Below are 23,411 nucleotides of genomic sequence, written 5' to 3' on the forward strand. Positions count from 1 at the left end.
CTTTGATATGATTATTTATCTACAGGCATAATATGTTGCTTTGCAGCAGCTTCTCAATTATTACTACCCATTACATTATTCCTCCACTCAAGAAAAGGTGATAAGGTCTTTGAAATGGCATTTATGCAATACTGGAAGTGCATTAAAATCAATACAAATGAAATGTTTAAAAGTATGCAGCAGGAGCCATTGGTAGCGGAGCCCAGCTCTTTTTTCTTCTGGTGAAATTATAATGCTTTCAGGGAAAAAAATCCTCCTCAACATCCATCTCTGTGCACAATAGATTCCATTTAAATGATTTATGTGGTACACTGACTAAGAGGTTTGATAAAGTCCAGTTCTAACCTTAAAACACATCATGGAGGTTTTAAGAGGATAAAATTATTCATATGTAAATTTTCTATCTGTGCATAACGTTTCTTCAGTTTATAATAAATTCACAAGACCGACTGCAGGAAAATAAGCGTTAATGTTAATGGCAAGGTTTACAATAGTGCTGTACTGTTTCATTTGGGGACTTATGATAAATTACTGTTTTGTTTACATGACTGTTCTTTAGTTTAAGGAGGCCAGTGCCATTTTATAAGATTTAGAGCGTTGTAGCATGGGGACAGAGAAGAAACTGAAACTTGATTTCAAATAATAATAATAATAATAAAAATAATTTACATCAATGATCTGTTTCACGCATAGACTGTATGGTTTCACGCTGTATTCGATTGGCTGCAAAGTTAAACTTCAACTCCCAGAGTGCACCGCGGCAGGGCTCCTTGTCTTCCATTGGTTCGGCTCTCCGAGCAGCGGAGGCAGACATGAGAGCTCGGCGGAGAGAGCTGCGGAGCTGAAATGTAGCGCGCACACGGAGCAGCTCACACAACAGAGTGCAGTGCGGCTCAGGAAGAAGCTCTGCTCCGCTAAAGCTGAACCCTGCTCCGGTTGAATGAAGGGCTCCGTCCATGCGGAGGCTAGCGCTCATTCTGCTGCCCTGTGCTGTCGCTGTCCTGGTGCACTTGTGGTTGGCACGACGACCCTCCTCCAGCCCGCCGGACAACAACACACACTCGGGTACTTTTTAGCCACAACCCCGGGCTTCACCTTCTCAAAGCCTCGCAACTTTTGACATCTGAGCGGCTGGCTAACTTTGCCTTTACCGCCCCCACTGTGGTTGTTAGATTGTGTGTGAACAGGTAGATAGCGGTTGTACTTTGTGTTCGCGCGATGTAGTGTTTGTTTTTATGTGTTTTAGCAGGGAAATTGTTAATGTGACAGTTCAATAGTGTTGGGCGTTGCTGGGATAGCCTAACGTCTGGAAGAAGACGAAGGGAGCGGAGCATCTCTGCCCTGTGCTCACTGACTGCATATTATAAAGACTCTCTTTATATAAAGTCCATTGTTGTGCTCTGCGCTTGTTTCGAATGGATTATCACTTATTACCACGGCTGTACTGGAGTGTGAACCCGCTTTTTTATTAGATGAATATACTTTAACCAGCTTTTGATGCATGAATACATACATTTTTATGAGGTGAATCACAGCATGCTTCTCAGCAAATGCCTGCAAACTAAATATCAGGGGGAAGTGGTGTCAGGATCAGGAATAATTACAATAAATCAAGAAAAATCTTTGCGTGCCTTGGCATTGTCATTATCTTCATACTTTCATTAACACATGAGAGATTATTTTTGGAAGTAAGATACATCATCCTGTTTTGTGATATTTTTCTCCTAATTTTACTACAGATGAGCCACTGCCTTTCTATGAACTTTTGGTGGGAGTGCTGTCAGCAAGACACCATTATGAACTGCGACAAGCGATAAGAGAGACCTGGCTGGGATACATAAGAGATCACCCCCTCTTCCAGAACAGGTTTGTTAAGAGAAGCTCCAACTTCACCTCTTTGTTTGTTTGTTTGTTTGCCCTGGCAGGTGAAATTCATACAGAGGAAACAAAGCCTGCAGCAGGCAGCAAATAATGGACTGCTGCATCCAACCTTTTATCTTTACCTTACCAGAGGGCAATATTGTTCTCTCTTTCATTCTTCTATGTCCATTTCCTTCTTATTCAGCGATCTGAGCACAGATAAGGTGTGATGGCCTTTGAGCAACCCTCAGTATCCATAGCAACAGAGGGTGGATAGATGGACAAGCTTTAGAAATCTTGTAGCTGTATATTGCACACGAACACACACACAAAAAAGTGTGTGTATGTGCTTTTTTTTTCCCCAGAGTGGGGGTGAAGTTTATCGTGGGTGAACATGGGTGTCCCATTCCAGAGGAGGACAGAGAGGATCCCTATTCCTGCTTCCTCTTGAACGTCAGTGAACCAGGTAAGAAAGAAGGGGGGGGGGGGGAACGTAATGAGTGGCATCATCTGCAGCTGTAATCCTCAGAAAATGCTCTTTGCAATGTGTTGCTTGCATGTGCAGTTGTTAGGAGCGAAGGCAGTGCAGCAGCAGAGGAGTTGAGAGAATGAAAGTTCAGAAGAAAAGTAAAACACCTTTTATTCATCTTCACCCACAGCTCAAGGACGTTTTTTATTTTCCTTTCTGTATCCAAGGGAGAAATGTCTGATAGTCAGTGTAGCTGCTGCGAGGGTACCTAGAAACTGCCTACCTACACATGAAAAGTGGAGCTGTGAGAGCCACTGATGCTCTGTATATGAAATAATTGAACAAACTCACTGTCACATTGAATGTCCTCGGTAATTGTTATGTCTCTCACCTTCATAGAGTCAGTCGTGTCACTACTTTTCGCTGTCAGTTCTGGGTTTGCAGCCATCATGAAAACATAATTACTGTTCATCAGAATAGACTTTTTTTTTCCAGACGACGGCCTTTAAGGTCATAGCCGCGTTTTATTTTTGTCTGCTCTTCGCCTTGTTAATGGGCGTGAGCGTTGACGTGATTTGCCTCCGAATCTGAGGCAAGCAGACAGCTTTTGGTGGGAAATGCTCGGTGTAATTGGAAGAGAAAGAGACAGTGACTGCTTTGAAACACAGCTGGATGTCTGACTCGGGATTCAGGTCAAAGCACACATTAGATGGACTATTAATTGTTGCTGAAATGTGTTTGTTTTTGTGGCATTAATCACAGGGATTTTTTTTTTCTGAGACTACAATAAGGTGAATGCTAATTAGCTTGTCAGACTTGGTTTTTAGTAAACCGGTTTGTGATACTCAGAGCTGTTGATTTCTTAAAATATTGGGTGTGATTTTCATTTGAGCTTACTTGTGCTACCCAGTGACTGGGTGCATTCAAACTGTATTTAAAGTGGCTCTATTACGCTCATTTCATGCTAATTTATTTTAATATGTGAGTCCACATGGGCAGAAATCAATCCGGCATTTTTCACAAACCCCTTTATTTTATATCCGTAGGCCCTCAGATCAGCCTCTGCCAGAAACAAGCAGAATGCGACTCTTCCCCCTTGAGCCTCGCCTCCCCCTGATGCAGGCTGCCTCTGATTGGTCAACCACCAGGAGTAGTTGTTGGGAGCACGCACTGTTTTCATCATAGAAACACCAGCAGAACTCATAAACAAACTGAAGTAATATAAATAACCAGTACACAATGTCAACATAAAACATACAGCTGCACATGTTCGAGCCCGAATCAGACCCCGAAAACGAGAATGAACAACTCAGCAACCCGGAGCGAGGAATGCAGCACGACATATCTGTTTGGTAAATACTCTGCTTACCAGCTATAGTCCGATATAACCTTTGCAGTTCTTCACTCGCCTTATATATTTGTACATGCCCCTGTTAATAGGTAAACATGTGGTAAATGTCCCACAATGCCAGCAGAGGTGGAAAACATCTGCTGCCAAGAAATACATACGGTAATGATGCTATTTGCTAACACTTTAATGTATTGTTACAGTATAGTTAGCTCAGTGACATGCGGTGAGGTTCATGGCTGGTGAGCACTACTCTGGAGTCAAATTTACAGATGACAACTGAAAAGAGCATCTTATTTCACTATTCATCCAACAGCATGCAACTACTGGTAATGCTTCATATCCCATCAGCATTCCTCTTTCAATTACCCCCTTGAGGTGAGGCAGAGTACTGCCTGTCTAACCTGCTGACTTCTCTTCACTTTATTGTAAAATCAGCAGGAATAATTCTCTCACACATACATTAAAGACATAACACAGACTGTAGAGAGTCATGGTGTATAATAAATAAGTTCATATTGGCGATATACTGAGGGAACAGAAATGAGCACACGTCATGCAATGCAGTTTGTATTGGATCGTGCAGTTAGAGGTGAGGCACAGCTCGCCACTGCCTCACCTGGGGTTTCTACCCTGTATTTGATCGGGAAATACTCCAATTCTGCGATTTTTACTTAATAAAATGTCAAAAAAAAGTGTAGAGACCTGACTGCACGTCACTGAGTTAGCTGTATTTCTAGCCATGCCATGTACATGTGTTGTTTCACGTGGCTAATCAGCTGGATGTTTTTAGCCTGGTTGTTCCATCTACAGTGTTGATCACTAACTTTCTGGTCATCATTACATGTGTGTTACCTGCTGGTAGCATTCATGTAAAGTATGTGTGGGTTATATCCTTTAGTTTGACCATTGCTCACACACTAACCATCAAAACAAAACAAACACCTTATTCAGTTTCACTTACGACTTATGGCTCAGGATCGGAAACGCAGTCCTTGATTCTAGGAACGGACTCTTCTTTCAGCTAAATCCTGGTCGCAAATCCCTCGTTGTACCGGCCCTTATTCATCCAGCAGTCTTCGGTGAAGTCCTGGTCACAAATTCAAACGTCAGCCAAGGTTAATTACCAGAGTCAGCCAACTCTGTTGCTGGCTCCCAAAACCAGATTCCATCCATTGCTGTATAACTGTTGTTTCCTTTGGTAATTTGAACAAATGTAGCTTTCCCTCACAGCAGAAGAAGCATTTCTCGTGTGGCATGTTGACAGTGAAAACACGGTGTGCCCCCACTCCACATTAGGACGTCATTGAAATATCAAAGTAGAAAAAAACTCTCTATAACCTATTGTTTTCAGCGCCATGGAAACTGAACGTAGAGACACTGGAAAACTCAAACATGCGTTTATGTGATTAAAAAATGGCGCCGTTTACTTGTCTGATGAGTATTGAACACGGTCACACTGAAGAAAGGTTAGGAAAGTTGAAAGAGCATAATAGGGCCCCTTTAATGTCTGCGTCTGCCATTGGGCCTTACCTGTGAACGCTTTTGAAGCTCTTTGAATTTATGGAACCGTTGAACTTGATAAATAATACAGAGAAGTCTGGAGTTTATGGAGCTGATACGTAAGGGAGGAATTACGACATGACGTTTGCCTGGAGTGTAGACTTGCCGGCTGGCCTTTCTGCTCTGCGGTGCAGTGTTTTAAGAACTTGGGTCAGGTCAACACATTAATAATCAATGTGAGAGTGTGCCTTAAAGAAGGATTAGTGACAACTGACTGGTCAAAATGCAGACAAGGGAGACATGAGGTTTGGTATTCGGGTGTTTATCTGTTAGTTTGGTGGGTGGTGAAACCTCTGGCAAAAATTTTGGTGTCACCACATTTGGAAAATTTTTCTTTGTTTTGGGAAAAAACACACATGACAAAAAAAAAAAAAAATTTAATAGCTAAACTTTCTGCCATTGTAAAACATAAATTAGAAAAGTTAATAAAATGGTACATTCCTGCTATTTGTTTTTTAGATAAAGTTGAGGGGAAAAAAACAACCTTGTGATTTGCATTTTTTAAAACATGCGTGCACAAGTCGAAATATGCAAATTAGTCTGGAATTAGAGTGCTTGCAAAGCTGAATGAGCTGCTGCACCTGGCTGATTGACAGGAAACAAGCAAGAGAGATGTGAGTGGAAACAATGGAAAGCATTATAAAAAGTATTTGTGAGAAGGTAAGTAAACTCAGTCTCAATCGGTTTTCTTAATTCTGGAGCAAATAGCAACAAAATGGAAGGGTTTTACGAAGGGAAGCCTACAGGTAGACCAAGGGACAATGCGTTCAATAATTCTGGGTGATATGGTAAAAAATCTTATCTTGTTTTGGTTAAACTCGATATTTACTGCTTTAGGGTTTGTTAAAGGTTAGATTTGATTATTTTAGATTAGATTATATAAAACTGTGATGTCTTTGGACAGGTTTCCTCGGGGAAGTTAGGAGTTCTAGCAGCACTACAGCAGCATACATAGATATAGATAAAAAGTTAAAAGAAACACAATATACTAAAATATACATGAAAAATACAAGATAAAAATATACTTTAAAAATCTGCACTGGAGAAGATTATTGCACAATAATTATATGACACAATGCAGTGTTAAAAATAAAGCAATGTTACATAAGTTTCCAATATTAAAACTCAGTTTTTCCGACATTTCGTTGGTACACTGACATTCATTATGCACATTCCTGGAGCCGTAATTGACCTGTTGCATTCGAAGGCTGAGAAATTGCACGCCACAACTATTTTTCCTGGCCCACAGCATCACGTGACAGCTGTGTTTTGCTTTACGGCTCCGTGTCACATATTAGCAACTGAATGCACGTCATGGCAGGTTCAGCAAAAAAAAAAAAAACAAGAGGACATCATCAGAAGAAGTGAAGAAAAGAATGAGAAAAAGTGGCAAAGTGAGAGTCTGCTGGCTGAAGAGAGCTTAGGGAAGAAATGGGAGACAAGACGGATGCCAGTTTAGCCTTCGATATGGGGCGCCAGAGTGCAGAAATCTGCCAAAGTTAAGTAGCGCTGCTTTAATGCTGTCAGTTTTTAGTGGGGCATTTTATGTCTACTACAATACATAGACAGTCTGGGAAGATCTCAGTCTCACCCTCATAGCTTTCCTAACCCAGCCCAGCCCTACCTGAAAGAATAAAATGCAAAATGCCACACATGGAGCAACACAGCACGTCACGTCATGTGACTGAACCGTAAGAAACCGACTGCAGGAAATGGGCTTTAAACATAAACCACTAATATCATAAATATAAGTAAACAAGGTTACAGAGGGCTAGCCTTGGTTGAATGTTGTTGGGTGCAGGTTACATACATATGAAAACTACTGCTGGGGGGGACGGCAGTCATTACCTCCCCAGTAAATGCACAGGTGGATGTTGATATTTGGATATTTTTTCTCATTCCTCCAATCTAAAGGGTGTGTAGTGATGCTAAGGTTATTTTTTTTAGCATGGTGATGCATCCTGCTCCAGAGCAAAGAAACATTTTCAGGAACAGCATCAAATTTTGTGTTATGACCAGCAAATGGTTTAGACTTCAATCTGATTGAGAATTTATGGTGGAAATTGAAAGAAAAAAAAAAAACTATGAAAAATAAAAAAATAAATAGACTGACTAACTAAAGTCACCATCCTGAAAGGCTTATCTAACAGCTGCTATACAACAAATTTGGAACCTGGTTGGTGAAGTTTTGTTTTTTATCAGTGAGTGAATCCATATTTTTTTCCCTACTTCATATGAGACATATGAAAAGCACAATGTGTGTTTTTCTAAAGTAAAATGTTCAGCTATTACATAAAATAGTTTTGTGTCATCTGTGTTTTGTTTTTTCTCTTACATAATAATAAAAAAAGCGTAATGAACATCCTCCTAGTGTGGGGACTTAATCATTTTTCCAGAGGTTGTAGAATGAGTTGTGCTTGCCAGTGTTGGCATTTATCCTTCCTATTAGGGTTTTGTATCTATAAAAGACAATTCAATATGCACATAGAAAGATGAGGTAGACTAGGATTCAGGCGCGATTAACTTTTAAATTGAATAATTTTATTGATGTGAGTTGTTTTTATTCAGGACAGTCTGATAGAGTTCTTCAAGTTTAACAGATTTTAATTTCCCTTTGTGAATGAGAACAAATCCTTTTTCAATAAAAGTTGATATTGAATTATTTTATTGATTAAAAAGACATCAGGATATTGCGTCAGCTTGTGAAAAAAAGACCTGTCTCCTTTGAGTGATATGATCATTGTGGAAAACTTAATTCATGAGGTGTGTTCATAGTCAGACCAGATAAGCTCACTTAGCTGTTGTTGCTTTCACCACTTCGGCTCTCTTGGCTGAGGAGACACAGTTGATTGTGATGCTTAAAAACAACACAGTAATGATGCTCTGAGCCATATGTGCCACTCTGCTATCGAACGTGCGTGACGAGTAATTGCAGTCTGCAAATGCATGCTCTTGCTATGTTAATTTGCTGCGTTCCAACGTGCACCAAATAGCTCACAGAAAGACACATCAAGAAGCTGTTTTAACCATGTCATCACTGAAGCACTTGACAACACTGCAAACATCTGCCTAGTAAGTTATTATAAACCTAAATGATGGTAGGAGTGGTGGGCCTGGACAATAGATGGTGAATGTTAATGGCACTACAGGGAGAAACAATGTTCCCTCCGTCTGCAAACAGCAGATGTCTTTTAACATAAGAAAAGCTTTTAAAATATTGGCATTTTAGTATTATGTGTTTATTAGTCAAAGGCACAGAGCCGATGCAAACTGCATGCTGCCTTTAAACTAATTAGTTTGCTCTTTGTTGAAATTTGAAGACGACTGAAACTGTTCATTACTCAGTAGAAAAAAACTTTATTGAGATTTTTGCCAAAAATATGCCACAGAAATAACTGGTTACTTACTAGTTAACATGTTGGGGGAAATCCGTTGAAAATCTTGTATGTATAATTATATTTTTTCTCCTTTGGCATTTTATTGTTTTAATGTTGATCCACATATTCAGAAAATTATCTTTAACAAAAAAGCCACTTTTAACCCCTGCATGATAAACTACCTAATATATAGTGTCAAGATGATTTTGGCAGTTTGTACAAGCAGGAGCTTTTGTCTTTATTCAGTTGGGAACATGACGTATTTCCTCACATACTGTTGATTTGCAGCAGCTCACATTCATTCTGTGAAATCTGTGGTTTTTGTAAGCCTCTGCTCTTTGTGCTTCCTCGCTTCCTAATTGCCTTTATTTTAGACAGAGCAGTAGAACTTGTGTAGAACATATCAGAAGTTTTAAAAAAAAAAAGCTGCTTCTCTTTAACAGCCTTGATCTTTTCATTGATCTCTCGGGCAATAAACTGCTCTTTTGTAATTAAGAAAGCATGCTCACAAGCAGAAGCTCACTTTGAAGACGGGAGTCCTGAGAAGCAGTCCCTCAAAGTGCTGATTATGCTTCTTCTTTCTAAGTCTTCATCACTGGGAGAAAAGGAGATGGTCAGCATGTTGGAATTGTAATAAATTTTAAATGTGCCTATTCTGCTCTCTCCACGTCCCAGTGACAGGGCAGGATGCAGAAATAGAGATTGTAAAGGTGTCCGACCCCTCGGAGCTCGCTCCCTCTGATGTGAACGCCATTGCTCTGGATTTCAAGGTCCTCCACCCGGTGGTCATCACCAGACTTGGGGTGTTTCCCAGCAGGACTGGGCCTGAGCTTCAGAGCAATGTGACAGTGAAGCTTCTCCAGCTGGACCAGGAGGTAAGAGAGGCTCAACCTGTGAGCATAATGTTTTCTGTATGCCTGGTGGAAACATTGCCGGGGGAGCGTCATCTCCTTCTGGATTACTACTCTTGACTATCGAGCTAAACCTGTGTTATGTTTTTTGCAGGAGGCTGTGGTTACCGCTCGCTTCAGTTCCATCAGCACAGGGACATTAGCAAACTGGGTTTGGTACAAACCAGTGGAGCAGTTCATTTTGCCCAAGGTCATACTTTTTTTTTTAAACATGCAGCGCATCCGGAAAGTATTCACGGCGCTTCACTTTTTCCACATTTTGTTATTCCAAATGGAATAAATTCAGTTTTGTCCCCAAATTTCTACACACAATACCCCACAATGACAATGTTAAAAAAAAAAAAAATTTTTAAGAGATTTTTGCAAATTTCATTTTCCACTATGAAATCACATTACAAGTATTCACAGCCTTTGCTCATTACATTGTTGATGCACCTTTGGCAGCAATTACAGCTTTTTGAATATGATGTCACAAGCTTGGCACACCTATCTTTGGGCAGTTTTGCCCATTCCTCTTTGCAGCCCCTCTTAAGCTCCATCAGGTTGGATGGCAGCGTTGGTACATGGCCATTTTCAGATCTCTCCAGAGATGTTCAATCGGATTAAAGTCTGGGCTCTGGCTGAGCCACCCAAAGACACTTACAGAGTTGTCCTGAAGCCACTCCATTGATATCTTGGCTGTGTGCTTCGGGTCGTTGTCCTGCTGAAAGATTAACCATTGCCCCAGTCTGAGATCAAGGGTGCTCTGGAGCAGGTTTTCATCCAGTATGTCTCTGTACATTGCTGCATTCATCTTTCCCTCTATCTTGACTAGTTTCCCAGTTCCTGCCGCTGAAAACCATCCCCACAGCATGATGCTGCCACCCCCATGCTTCACTGTAGGGATGGTATTGGCCTGGTGATGAGCGTTGCCTGGTTTCCTCCAAACATGACACTTGGCATTCACGTTATGAGTTCAATCTTTGTCTCATCAGACCAGAGAATTTTGTTTCTCGTGGTCTGAGAGTCTTTCAGGTGCATTTTGGCAAACTCCAGGCAGACTGCCATGTGTTTTTTCTAAGGAATGGCTTCTGTCTGGCCACTCAATCATACAGGCCTGATTGGTGGATTGCTGCAGTGATGGTTGTCCTTCTGGAAAGTTCTCCTCTCTTCACAGAGGAATGCTGTAGCTCTGACAGAGTGGCCATCGGGTTCTTGGTCACCTCCCTGATTAGGGCCCTTCTCCCCCGATCACGAAGTTTAAGCAGCCGGCCAGCTCTAGGAAGAGTCCTGGTGGTTCCGGGACCTTCAAGGCAGCAGATAGTTTTCTGTATCCTTATCTAGATTTGTGCCTCTAGACAATCTTATCTCAGAGGTCTACAGAAAAGTCCTCTGACTTCATGCTTGGTTTGTGCTCTGTGCATGGTACCTTATATATAGACAGGTGTTTGCCTTTCCAAATCATGTCCAATCAACTGAATTTACCACAGGTGGACTCCAATTAAGCTGTAGGAACATCTCAAAGATAAGTTGAAACAGGATGCACCTGAGCTCACTTTTGAGCTTCATGGCAAAGGCTGTGAATACCTATGTCCATGTGATTTCTTAGTGTTTTGTTTTCAATAAATTTGCAAAAATCTCTTTAAAAAAAACCCCCCAAAAAACTACTTTTTCACATTGTCATTATGGGGTATTGCGTGTAGAATTTTAAAGGATGAAAATTAATTTATTCCATTTTGGAATAAGGCTGTGACATAACAAAATGTGGAACAAGTGAAGCGCTGTGAATACTTTCCTGATGTACTGTATTTTCAGTACTGCCATGTTTAGAGGAATACATGGTGTAGGAGCCATAAATGTTTGGTGGATTAAATGTTGTATTATTTTTAGATTGTTTAACGATGTTTTTTGCTTTAGTTTCGATCACAGTGATCATGGTTAGGTTGGTCACATGGGTTTGGGCAGTGGTTCACTTCAGGGCACCATTTGTGAGGTGTGTGTTTAGGTAGAGAGAGGGTGAGTGGGTCGCCATACTTTGTGTTGACCACCACCTTTTTGTTAATCAGTGTGATTTATTTCCTTTGCTTTGGATTAATTCAAAGTTAGTTATTTTCCTTTTTCTGTAATAAAGTTTTAGAGCATTTTTTTGGGGGGATCTTAGCAGATTTATTAGTGCGTCAGACGAAGGAAAGGCTCAACTTCAGGCCCTGGGTTTTTTATTTATTTATTTATTTTTTGTGGTTTACAAAGTCACTACATATGGATCATAAGTGGAGGTCTTCCCCCAAGCTCCAGCTTGTTTGAACTGTTTTGATTTTTCATAGATGTCTGGTGAATTAAATATTTATTTTAGCTTGTTTTTATTTTAACTGAGCATCTTTTTAAATCTTAAGCTCAACACAGCTCACGATAAACAAAATAATCTTTTTAGAATTTATTCTCTTTTGAAGGTCTGATCTTCAGCACCATTTTACTGTTTCTACGTGTGTCAGGAAATAAAATTCTTAATGCAGTTTATAAATCTATATAGTATCATTTCAAGCCAAGTTATAAAGCAATGTTTGCTGCTCTCAGTGGTGCAATGTTTTAAGCTTATTTCACCTGGTATACTGTTAAGCAGAAAAGCGCCTACAGGGTATTGTAAAGGTTTGCAGGAAAATTGCTGGAACATGCTTAAATGACCTCAACAACCTGTATAAGGTCAGGTCTTTGGGGGGAAACAAAACAAAGCAGCACAATATTTCAGCTAACCCGAACCATGCCAGAAGCTGGAGTTTGTGTTGCTACCTTCAGGGTGCAGATATCTGTTGCTACAATGCAGAACAAACCTGCTGAGAAGGTCATTTGTCATTTGTTCCAGCCTTGTAAATAACGTGTAAGTGTTAACTCTTCTTGGTTTGTGTTGATTTATTGTTTCATGTTTATGATTCAAGACTGGCTGTGAACCAAATTGCCTCTTGGGGGGTAATAAAGATACCTCTGACTAAGCTTATTATTACTGATGGACATATCTTAGTTTCACCTGTAAACATGCAGCTGTGAATTAAATTAAACCACAAGTGGTCAGCTAAGATAAATACAGTCTTTAATTTAGAAATACTCAAAATGCAGGTTTTGAACTGTAGAAATTAAATTCAATGGTCTACATGGTGTTGGACCATCACGAATAATGCATTTTTTGGGTTATACAGGGTTTTGAGGGGACGCTGGTTTGGGAGACTCCCGACGCTGCTGCACTGACCACAATCAAATCCTCCTCCGTGAAGCTCAATGATGGAGGAGGTGTCCTAAAGTTCTCCTCTGTATGTGTTCACACGCACTGCTACGAATAAGTGTTCTAGGAAAATAACCACAAATTTTAAAGTCAAAACCTTTTCCTGTTTTCTTGGAATTACAGATTGCAGAGGGGATATTGCCTCACAGAAGTGCTGTTGGATTTCCTGGATTGGCTGGAGGCTTTACATTTACTATTTATGGTTGGTACAGCGGCAGAATTGATTCTGAGCTTTTTATGAAAACAGTTCGATCAAAATCATTCTGTGAGCCAGCTGTTATAAAAGGAGATCCTATGTAAAACCTCAAAAAGACATTGTTCACTCTGGCAGGTTATGAGATTAGTCCTTTTTCACCTCAGGACACTTGCACATGTGCCAGATGGACAATAACATTTCATCTCTCTGCCACCCACCGGTTTAAATGATCAATTTTATCTGCTTGTGTTTGCATTTAAGACTAAGAATGGATTTCTAATCATTTTGTGGAATACAAATTAACTGATAGCTTAATATCTGTGAAAACAGAATTAATGATCCTTTATGTAAAATGTTATAACTTTATTATTCTTTTGCTAGCCAGTAATAAGTTATTATCTCTCAAAATTACCTTAATTTATTTAAATCTTGCTGAATAATTTTGTTTTTTCTTTTTAAACATTTTTTGATGCTGCTTTTTCTTCATTTCTCATTACCTCCATTCTCATGCTCCTGCTTTTATTAACTGTTTGTCAGATGGCGAAGGTCTGTCGGGGCTCCTGCGGGGCCGTCCGGCCAGGATGGAGCACCATGCCTCCAGGCTGAGGCAGGAGGACGCCACCTTGCAGGAGGAGAGCCTCAGGCATGGCGACATGGTGTTCGTAGACGTGGTAGACACCTACAGGAACGTGCCTTCCAAACTGCTTCAGTTCTATAAATGGTATGCCAAGTGCTAACGACTCGATTCTCTGTCTTCAAATTGCCTGAGCCCTCTGAGGAAATCAGTAACCTGAAATGAAAGTGTGTCGTCGCCTCGTAACGTCTCTCTGTTAGAGTTACGATTGCAATCACTCAGTTGGAGTAAAAGTACCAATGTGAGTCATCCCATAGCAAAATGTATAGAGTAGTCCCAAGCTTTCATTTGACAAGCGTTTTACTTATTTGCAGATCTCTTGGCCTCCTCTCTCTGTGGTATTTGCAAGTAAATCCACTCTGGGTTATTGCAAACAATCAGGTGCGCTTTAATTAAGGTTGCAAATTCCCTCTTTGACAGGTCTGTGGGAAACGCTGACTTTAATCTGCTGCTCAAGACGGATGATGATTGTTACATCGACGTGGACTCTGTATTAATGAAAATTGACCACAAGGGTCTCAAGCGCAGCAATTTCTGGTGGGGCAAGTAAGTAAAGTTTGGTGTCTGGTCCTGTTGACAGTCGTCCTATTTTTCAGGTCTGCTTGTGTTTGCATCTTAACTTCACTTTTCGCTTGAACAAGCAGAAATGCACAGCATAATCATAATGATGGAGTGACAGGAAGACAGGATTTGATGATGATGTGTCTGCCGTCCCGACCCAGTTTCAGGCAGAGCTGGGCAGTTGATCGCATCGGGAAGTGGCAGGAGCTGGAGTACGCGAGTCCAGCATACCCAGCATTTGCCTGCGGTTCCGGCTACGTGGTCTCTCGCAACCTGGTCCAGTGGCTCGCTAGTAATGCAGAGAAACTAAAGGCCTACCAGGTAGACTCCTGAGCTTTAAGCAGCTGTGGGCCGATGTTTATGATGATGAGTGAGTCTGTCCTGGATGTGTCATTACAGGGAGAGGATGTGAGTATGGGGATATGGATGGCAGCTATTGGACCACAGAAATATCAGGTAAGGAAGAAAAAAAGCTTGTCGGTGGCATGCTTTTTCTTGTTTTATTGGCATAATTCTAATACAGTTGTGAAGTACAGCATATAAGACTTGTTAGGGACAGAATGATGAAGGTCTACACATTCCACTGCCGTCCCCCGTGTTTACACAGTACACACAACATTATCAACATTCAGCTGAAAAAGGTCACTATCTGACATTAACAGAGAGGGAAAAATAGACGAATGAATCATGTTTACAAATCATTTGTCTCTCAAAAGAAAATTTCTCCAGAATATAAATATAATGAAATTATGAATATGTTAAACATGAAACTTAAAATGACATTAAATCAACTAAGCATGATCTACCTAAAAACTTGCTGATGAGGATTAAATATCTGGCTTGATTTGATTGAAAAATCCCTCTGATAATCATTTGGATTTGTTAACAATGTTTTTTTTTCTTTATTAAGTTTGATTGTTCCACAAGTAAGCTTAAGGAATTAAAAAACAGAGAAAATCAAAATGTGAGCAGAAATGTCTCTTGTCACTTTCCCTACACTGAATCATGTAGTCAGATTACAAGATTTTAATTTTATGACAACAAAGCCATATGGAGGGACTAGAAAGTGAATAATTTATTTTTGTTAGTATTTTACTTAAAGGATTACAGTCACATGGAATGAAACTACACCCTCTTCCATTTCACATTATCTGGTTCTTAGCAGGTCTAAAAATAAGGTAAATACAGCCCAAGGGGAACAGTAACACAAAATGTGTTATACTAATTATTAATTAGACAAAAATGAAGCCAAAATCCAGAAGCAGTGTGAAAAATCCTAGACTGCTTCCATATGGATTAAGAGGGTAAGTAGCAGCCAGGCACTACAAATCAAGCACATTCAAATGTGAGCATTTTTATAAAAGCAGACATTTTGTCAGTTTGCTGATTGGGAGCACACAAGTCTGTTACAGAAGCGGTTGTTGCTTCACATCTATCTGGGAAGGGAATCACTCTGGAATAAGAGAGATTATTCACAAGTGGATAACATTCCAGACAGTCACCAGTCTTCCCAGAAGTGAACATCCCAGAGAGTTTAACCCAAAGTAAGGTCATGCACAGTGAGACTGCAAAAAATAAAAACCCTGAGAGCTACATCTCAATCTGGGAAGGGTTAGTACTTAATTTACAAACAATTTAGAGTCCATTATTCTACATTAAGAAATATTCACAACTTAAAAACGTACAATGAAACTTTCCCAGGTATAAAAATCCCAGCAAGTTCACCCAAGGTCAGAGACACTGCCAAATATCCCAAGAGCTACAACACCAACTCTACAGGCCTCAGTCAGCATGTTCGATGTTCATGGCTGTACAGTCAGAAAAAAACTGAATTCAAAAGAATTTAAAGAGAAAGTTTGAGGACAACATCTCATTCAGTGTCCAGGTTGGTGGAGGACTGATGATTTGGGTTTGTTTCGCTCTACAGAATCCAGACATCTTGCAGTTATTGAATAGATCATGAACTCTGTATACAAAAATATTTTAGAGTCAAACGTCTGTCTGACAGCTAAAACGTGACCAGAATTGGGTCATGCAACAATGATCCTAAACAGAGCAGCAGATCTACAGCAGGAAGATACTCAAGCACTCAAGTCAAAATCCAGATCTCAGCCTAAATAAAACAAAATTAGCTGAAACTTAAGAGTCCTACAAGCCTTAATGAGCCGAAGCAATGAACAAAAAAATGATAACTTCAAGTTATTGCTGTTAAATGTGATGCTTCAAGCTTTTACATCATGAGGTGGACTTAGTTACACGCTGCTTCTGTCCTTTTTCAAGATTCAAGTTTTTTTATTGTTAGTTTCTATAGTATATGAGTACATACAAAGAAATCGAAAAGGACATTTCTCTCCATCCCACGGTTAAAAATACCAAGAATAAAAATACAGTAGAAAAAAATGCAATATAAAAGAGTATGTCTGTGAATGTATGTTTGAATTTTTCCCTTTTTTTTTAACATACATATGCACCCTACACATACACAAACCTACAGTGCAAAATACACAACCAGGTGATTCTGTGGCAACAGAATTGTATGTCAGTCCGTTCATGACGACTCAGATATTCTCTTCTTGTCGTCAGGACCCCCGCTGGCTGTGTGAGAAAGAGTGCTACCTGGACATGCTGTCGTCTCCACAACACACAGCCGAGGAGCTGCGCATACTCTGGGACAGAAAGAGGATCTGTGGAGACCCCTGCGGTTGTCCCTGGAACCACTGAAGGTGGTTCACAGCTGCACTGTGGGTAAAGGGCACTCAACACTGGTTGTTCAGTTTCTGTGATTTCTTTTTTTTTTTTTTTTCCTAAAATGCCAAACTGAGGCCATTACTAGTTATTATATTATATAAACACTTGAAATGTGGGACTTTCTGTTGGAAAATGATCTTGAAAACTTTGCAGGTTATAATATTAACACAATATTAATGCATAAATCATTCACATCTGCAGAGTTTTTTTAAAACCCATTTTGTTGTAGCATCATATCAGTAATTCCTGTCATTCTTTGTTAAATTCAACTAACAAAAGAGCAAAAAATGTGAGAATCTGTGGGTTAAAATATGTTTTAGCAATGTAACCATCAGAGATGGACGAGAATCATGTACAGAGTTGTTGCGGTAAGACCTGAGTACCTTGTAAAAGTCTCATTATTGGTGGTAAAGAATGGATAATAAGCAGATATTTGATATTTTAAAGAGTATTCTACATGTCTATATTTTGTAAATTATTGTCTAAAGCTTTTCATCCTCTTCACTATTTGTAGATTTATGACAACAAACACTCTTTGTACTGTAACTGTAATTGTGATAAATGGTGATGTGGCCTTACTGTACTTGTTAGGCGTCTTTCTGTATGGATGTTAACACTTGTGATATCAACCCAGACTTTTAAAACTCAACAAGTTGTCAGAGCGACTGTGAAACGGACACTTAACACAGTTTTATGAAGCATTCAAAAGTAATAAAGAAGACTTGAAAGAGATTAAGAAAGTTGCAGTTTGTGGACTGTTTAACTTGCTGCTGCTGATTCTGTGTTGAGTCTGCAGCTTTCTTTTAGCTGTAAGAGCTCCTCGGCCGCCACCAGAGAAACACAGTCAGCAAACAGATTTTGACTTAAAAAGGAATGTGAAATTATTGTGAGTTAGCGTTTTCCCCTGAAACAGCGAGCTGGAACTTTTTGGAGACAAACCTGTGGACTGTTTCCACCCCAAAATGATCATTGTTAATCAGTTCGCCTGATCCCATCTGTAAAGTAAATTTGTTTAGTGAAGTGACAGACTAGAATTCGATTGCCTGGCTGTATGTTTTTGTAAATGACGAAAAATTATGCTGAATATTTTACTAATGGAGGATGAATCAGGTTGTTTTGTTAAGGCTTGTTCTACCCGCCTTGAATTCTACTCCTGCAATTAACCTGACCTCGAAGCAGCTGTTCCTCTTCGTGTGACCTCCACATGCCCATCCCTCCTCTCCCTCCATCCCATCCTCTCATAACAAAGTCACATCTGCATCTGTTCCACTCGCCCACGTAGGTAAACACGCCATTTTTCCGCCCATCAGCCTCTCACTGGTTTGGCTCGAAGCCTTTCAGTATGAACCCATATAAGTGTGAAAATGATAGAGAGATTAAACAAAAACTCATTTCTGCTTGCTTTCTATACGAGTGCCTCTTGAGTTTATGAAATTATTGAATTTGCTTAACTTTGATGAGCATTGCAGGGATATTGTCACACTGTCATGCTCCAAATCCTCTAAATCCTTTATTCTAGTCCTGCTTTAACACACACACCAACTCAACCTACCTCTGCTGTAATAATTACACCATGTTTATATTATTATTTTTTTTTATGTATTATGCTCTGATTTCCCTCTGGCTTCTCTTTTAATAACAATTTTTTCTAGTATTATCCCTGCCACTGAATCTAACATTTAGTGTTTTTCTAGGATGTAAAACAGCATTGTGTTTGTTTGGATGGGAAAAGACTCATACTGGTATAAGCAAGGGTTTGAAGGGTGTGAAATAACGTGTCAAAGGGAGAACATTACTCAAGAATTCCTTTGATCCGTGAGAGATCAATACTTGTGAACATGAAGTCACTCCCAAAGCTAAAAACTCCAAAACTAAAGAAGCAGAACTGGAGTGCAGCAGTAGAAACCAGGCTTAATGAAAAGATTTCATCTGACTGGCTGACTGAATCTAATTCATCTGTATGCTTGATAAGAACAGACCCTTCACTTCTTTTGGATCGTCAGTGTCCGCAGGCGTGTGTGCAATCTTTTCTAAATGACAACAAGAGTGGAATTCCTCACACTGTGAAAAAGGGATGTTAGATGTTAGCATAGTGCTCTTAGAAAATGGTGGCAATATGTGTGCTGAAGTTGATTGTGTTTATGAAATCCTTTTCATCTTGAGACCCTCACCCATCAGTTAATGAAGTGTTATATCATTGATGGTACGATACGAGCAGCTCTCACTATGTGCAATATAAAAATCTCAGAGCATTTTGCAAATATTTTATGTGCATTTGAATTGTCAGTGGTTACTCGGCTTACCCACACCCCTGTAAATAAAGTAAAGCTGTTAAGTTTTCTATCTAGTTTTTTAAATTTCTATCTTTCTTTGAACAATTTGAACTTTTTATTAACTTCTGTATGTTGATAAAATTGTATTTTTTGCTAAGTTGATGTTTTGGCTGTTCATGAACATCTCAAAAAAGGTTTGAAAATATTATTTCTGTCAATTATTTATCCCCTTTCAGTAAAATACTGATTCCTTTTGCATTATATATAGTTGGAAAGCCTGATTAGTCACCTTTACAACGAGGTATAACTTGTAAAGATGTGCATTTGTGGAATTAGCAACTCAGCTAAACATGTGCGTAGTGCCCCCCAAAAGTGTGCCAAAATCTCTGCAATGTTCTCATTTTGTTATTAACCCTTGTTTTGAGCTTGAAGTGCTGCCAGGTGACTAGCACCTAATCGATAGACAGAGATATCAGAATGAGATTCTAGAGCTAGTGGCAATCCCATATATCCAGACTCTGGGACTTAATACCAGGATGGACAACAGTCTTTCCCACAGAGCCAGGATGGTAAATGTACTCGTACTTATATAGCGCTTTTCCAGTCAGTTTGACCACTCAAAGTGCTTTACACTACTTATCACTTTCACCCATTCACACACACATTCACTCCCCGATAGGGAGGCAACGTGGGGTTAAGTGTCTTGCCTAAGGACACTTCGGCATGTAGTCAGTGGAAGCCTGGATTCGATCCGCCTACCTTCAGGTCGAAAGACGACTGCTCGTCCTCCTGAGCTACAGCTGCCGCCGAATCATCACAGAGGACCTCCAGAAACTGGAAGAGGAGAAGATGGAATGACCTGCTGTGAGTCCAGACCTCAAGCCATTTAACACTGTTTGGATCACTTAAGGAATGCTGTGTGTGGCAGAATAACTGACACAACCACACTGGTTGGATGGCATCCCACAGCAAAACATGACCAGGCTGGGGACCAGTATGAGGAGGAGGAGCCAGGCTGTTATGGATTTTCTACACTGTACTGAAGTCAGTAGAAAATTGATAAAGTGTAAAAATGATCAATATGTGTTGTTTTTCCCTTTTTTACTATGGAAAAGTGTAATCATATATTCCTCCAAGCAACTCAAAACAAGAGTAAAAACCATCAGGAGAATGTTGCAGGGGATTTTGGCACATTTTTAGGATGCTCACCACATGTTTAGTTGTGTTGCTCATTCCACTGAAGCTTGATCCTTACAAGTTATACATTCTTAAAAAGGCTTTCAAACGATGTGTTATACACCCATTGGTATTATTAAAGGGGAGAAATAATTGACTGAAATCCTGTTTCCACACTTTATATTGCTATTATCTAAGTTACCTTTGCCAAGGATGTGTGGGTGTGGTAGGTCGTTTGTTGATCGGGATGAGGATCAGTTGTTTTATAAATGACTTTTATGTAAATTTACTGTTTTCAGTCCTTTAATTAGTCTGCACTCTCCGCTGAAACACTTTCACTTACAACTTAATCAGGCAGGTCTGCATCACACTAACTACTTATTTAGCTTTTTACTTTTTCTTGTTTTCCATGCATCTGACAACCAGACAAAGACTTTATGGACTTAATCTTAGTTTAAGAACTTGGCAGCACCAGTCAGCCTCAGAAATGTGATGGCAGAGGTATTCTTGTTGTTACCTGTGGCCTTGGCAAAGATGATGTATTTAAACTCAATCTCTTGCTTGTTTTACTGAGATTAGATCATTAATCAGTAGTGAGCATATGTGTAATACACTTGTTTCATTTCCAACATACAGCACGATCTGGTTGAAATGAAATAGTATGATCTGGAACTCGGTGTCAGAGAGCTGACACCACTCAGATCCGGCACTGCCTTCCCAGAAATGAGGAAGAGGGGCTTACAGTCCCGCTGAGTGCCGTGCATCTGCATACTCATTCAGACAGTTTCAGACTCTCCTCACAGAGCATTATACATGGCTGTCAATCAACCTGCTCTTCTCCAGCAGCCCCCTCCTCTTCCTCCTCTGTGTGCTCTGAATCAAGGAGGAAATCATTTATTCATGACACCCGGCATCCAAAAACCAGCATTTTTGACTGATTCTGTTTCACAGGATTCGAAGTGATATTATTAGACACACAAGTGTGCTCTAATGGGGAAACATTTTCATTTCCCAATTTGAAATTGCTCCCACAGCTCTCTGTCTCATTTCCATAGCAGCGTGTGTGTGTCATTTTTTTTCCTGTTGCTTTTTTTTTTTTTCTGCAAACATTTGCAGAACACAGCTGCAGAGTGTGACACTGACTCGGTTCGATGATGCGCTTGGAAGGTCGAATGTTAAGACATTTGTGATGGAAATACTGAGTGAATCAGAGTTTCATGACCACTTGACCCCTGCAGCAGCAACATGGTGATGGCGTTTGTGAAAGATAATTGACTCCGTCATTACGGGACCATTACTGACACTCTGTCTTTATTGGATCCTGAATGAGCTCATCGGTCTGATGCCGAGATTCTTAGAAACCAGTTCATTTTACGCAACCTGTAATGACACCTTTTGCTTTCCGCTAGCTAACGCTGCTTAAGTTCAGTCACTGAACTGTCAATTAGAAAACCGCTGTCCAATGGGAAAGGACAGAAAACCCTCCCACCCCAGAGGTTTGTGCCAGAAGAGCACAACAAAAAGTCAGGGAGCGCAAAGGAGAAAGTCAGGAAGAGTAACTTTACACAACTTCTCTAGGATTTTAATTCTAGATAGTGTTTTACTTTGAAATGATTTTTTTTTCTTTTCTTATTTTTTGTTTGATATTCTAAGTGTCTTCATCATCTTTTTGCCACAATCTAATCCCATGCCTTTCATTATGTCAGCCAAGTGAATGCAGCTCCTGTCTATGTTTAACATCCCCTCTCACAAAAAGTAAGATAATATTTATGTTTTACAAGACACATCTTGATTGAAATGGCTATTTTATTTTATGCAAAGACATTTTGCAAGAAGATCTAAAAAAAAGAGAGCACATGGACAAACAAGGTGAATACAAATAACACAGTGATGTGTGTATGTTGTGACAATGTGAATGTAACTCTACTCACAGTCCAAATGCTAAAACCAGTATGAAATGCAAGATGAAATAAAAACAAGAATAATGACATTATCTATAACCAAAATTAAATTATAATCTTTTTATACAGTAATAATAATAATGCCAATAAACAATGAGACATAGGAAAAGAAAGGGAAAAAGGTATATGTATGTGTGTAATAGTGTATGTATAAATGTTTAAAATCATTTTACAGCTTGACCACTCAGAACCTGGAATCAATCCGCCGACGTTCCGGTTGCTCTGCCTCCGGAGTTACACACACCCGGAATAAAATCATAATCTTAGTTGCCGTTGGAATAGTAATGCCAGTAGATGATAAGAAATTTGAGAAGGAGGGGGGAAAAATAATAATAATTTTAATTTCAAATTAATAATTTTAAAATAAAAATACATAGTATCTACAAAAAACTTATCACAATTGTAGTTGCCATAATAATAATAATAACATAATAATAATAATAATAATCTTTCTGGGAGTGGGATATTAGTGGTAATGAAAGGGATGGAATGGAGAGGGTACCAGCAATAACTAACATTGCTGAGGTTTGCTGCTTTGAAATCTGCAGCATCACCTACATAGAAGATTGAAGGAACCAATTATGACCACTTCACAGCTAATTTGCATATGAAAAATTAATGAGAAGTTATTGCATACCATGAGGAAAAGTAGCTTCACAAGCTTTGCAGAGGTCAACAGAAGCAAGAAGGAGAGGCTATTTGTTTTACACTTGTAAAGATGTTAGAACTGTCTATGGCAGCAGAAGCATAAAATCAGATTCTGTAGGGGACGTTAAAGGATGTCATACTGCGACAGAAGTGGATTCAGTTCATTTGAAGACATCAAACGGCTCTGTGAAAAGTACCACAGAGGGCATGGGTCTGCAGTCTTCATTTTTCAAGCAGCTCCTGCAGCAGTTTTGATTTTAAAAAGAAAAAGCAGCTGGGTTTAGACTTTAATTACTCTGATACTGTTCCGGCTGTTTGTCTGGGCAACATAATCAAAACCAGCAGGCGTGTCTGTCAAAACAGGTTTTTTTTCTTTTTTCCCCTTGTCCAGCTCTTGTTTGTATTGTTCACACTCAAGCAGTAAATCTCTCGG

The 23,411-nt window shown here is 39.7% G+C and overlaps 1 protein-coding gene across 1 annotated transcript; it reads left to right on the top strand.

Annotated features, from left to right (window-relative positions):
• The first annotated feature begins 729 nt into the window (after positions 1 to 729).
• Positions 730 to 17,498, top strand: b3galnt2 (beta-1,3-N-acetylgalactosaminyltransferase 2). Its single transcript, XM_042010806.1, has 12 exons — positions 730 to 1,065; positions 1,740 to 1,866; positions 2,226 to 2,326; positions 9,293 to 9,492; positions 9,623 to 9,718; positions 12,699 to 12,809; positions 12,905 to 12,983; positions 13,515 to 13,698; positions 14,032 to 14,157; positions 14,334 to 14,493; positions 14,572 to 14,628; positions 16,756 to 17,498. Exons 1-12 carry the CDS (start codon positions 957 to 959, stop codon positions 16,891 to 16,893), a joined length of 1,488 nt encoding a protein of 495 aa, XP_041866740.1. The 5' UTR covers positions 730 to 956; the 3' UTR covers positions 16,894 to 17,498.
• The last annotated feature ends 5,913 nt before the right edge of the window (positions 17,499 to 23,411 follow it).

This window comes from Melanotaenia boesemani, chromosome 16, assembly GCF_017639745.1.
Source record: "Melanotaenia boesemani isolate fMelBoe1 chromosome 16, fMelBoe1.pri, whole genome shotgun sequence".
NCBI classification, from domain to species: Eukaryota; Metazoa; Chordata; class Actinopteri; order Atheriniformes; family Melanotaeniidae; genus Melanotaenia; species Melanotaenia boesemani.

Coding starts and splice junctions, on each gene's coding strand:
- b3galnt2 (XM_042010806.1), top strand. CDS start 957: ATGCGGAGGCTAGCGCTCATTCTGCTGCCCTGTGCTGTCGCTGTCCTG. Junction 13,699..14,031: donor CTGCTTCAGTTCTATAAATG/GTATGCCAAGTG, acceptor CCTCTTTGACAG/GTCTGTGGGAAACGCTGACT. Junction 14,494..14,571: donor AGAAACTAAAGGCCTACCAG/GTAGACTCCTGA, acceptor GTGTCATTACAG/GGAGAGGATGTGAGTATGGG.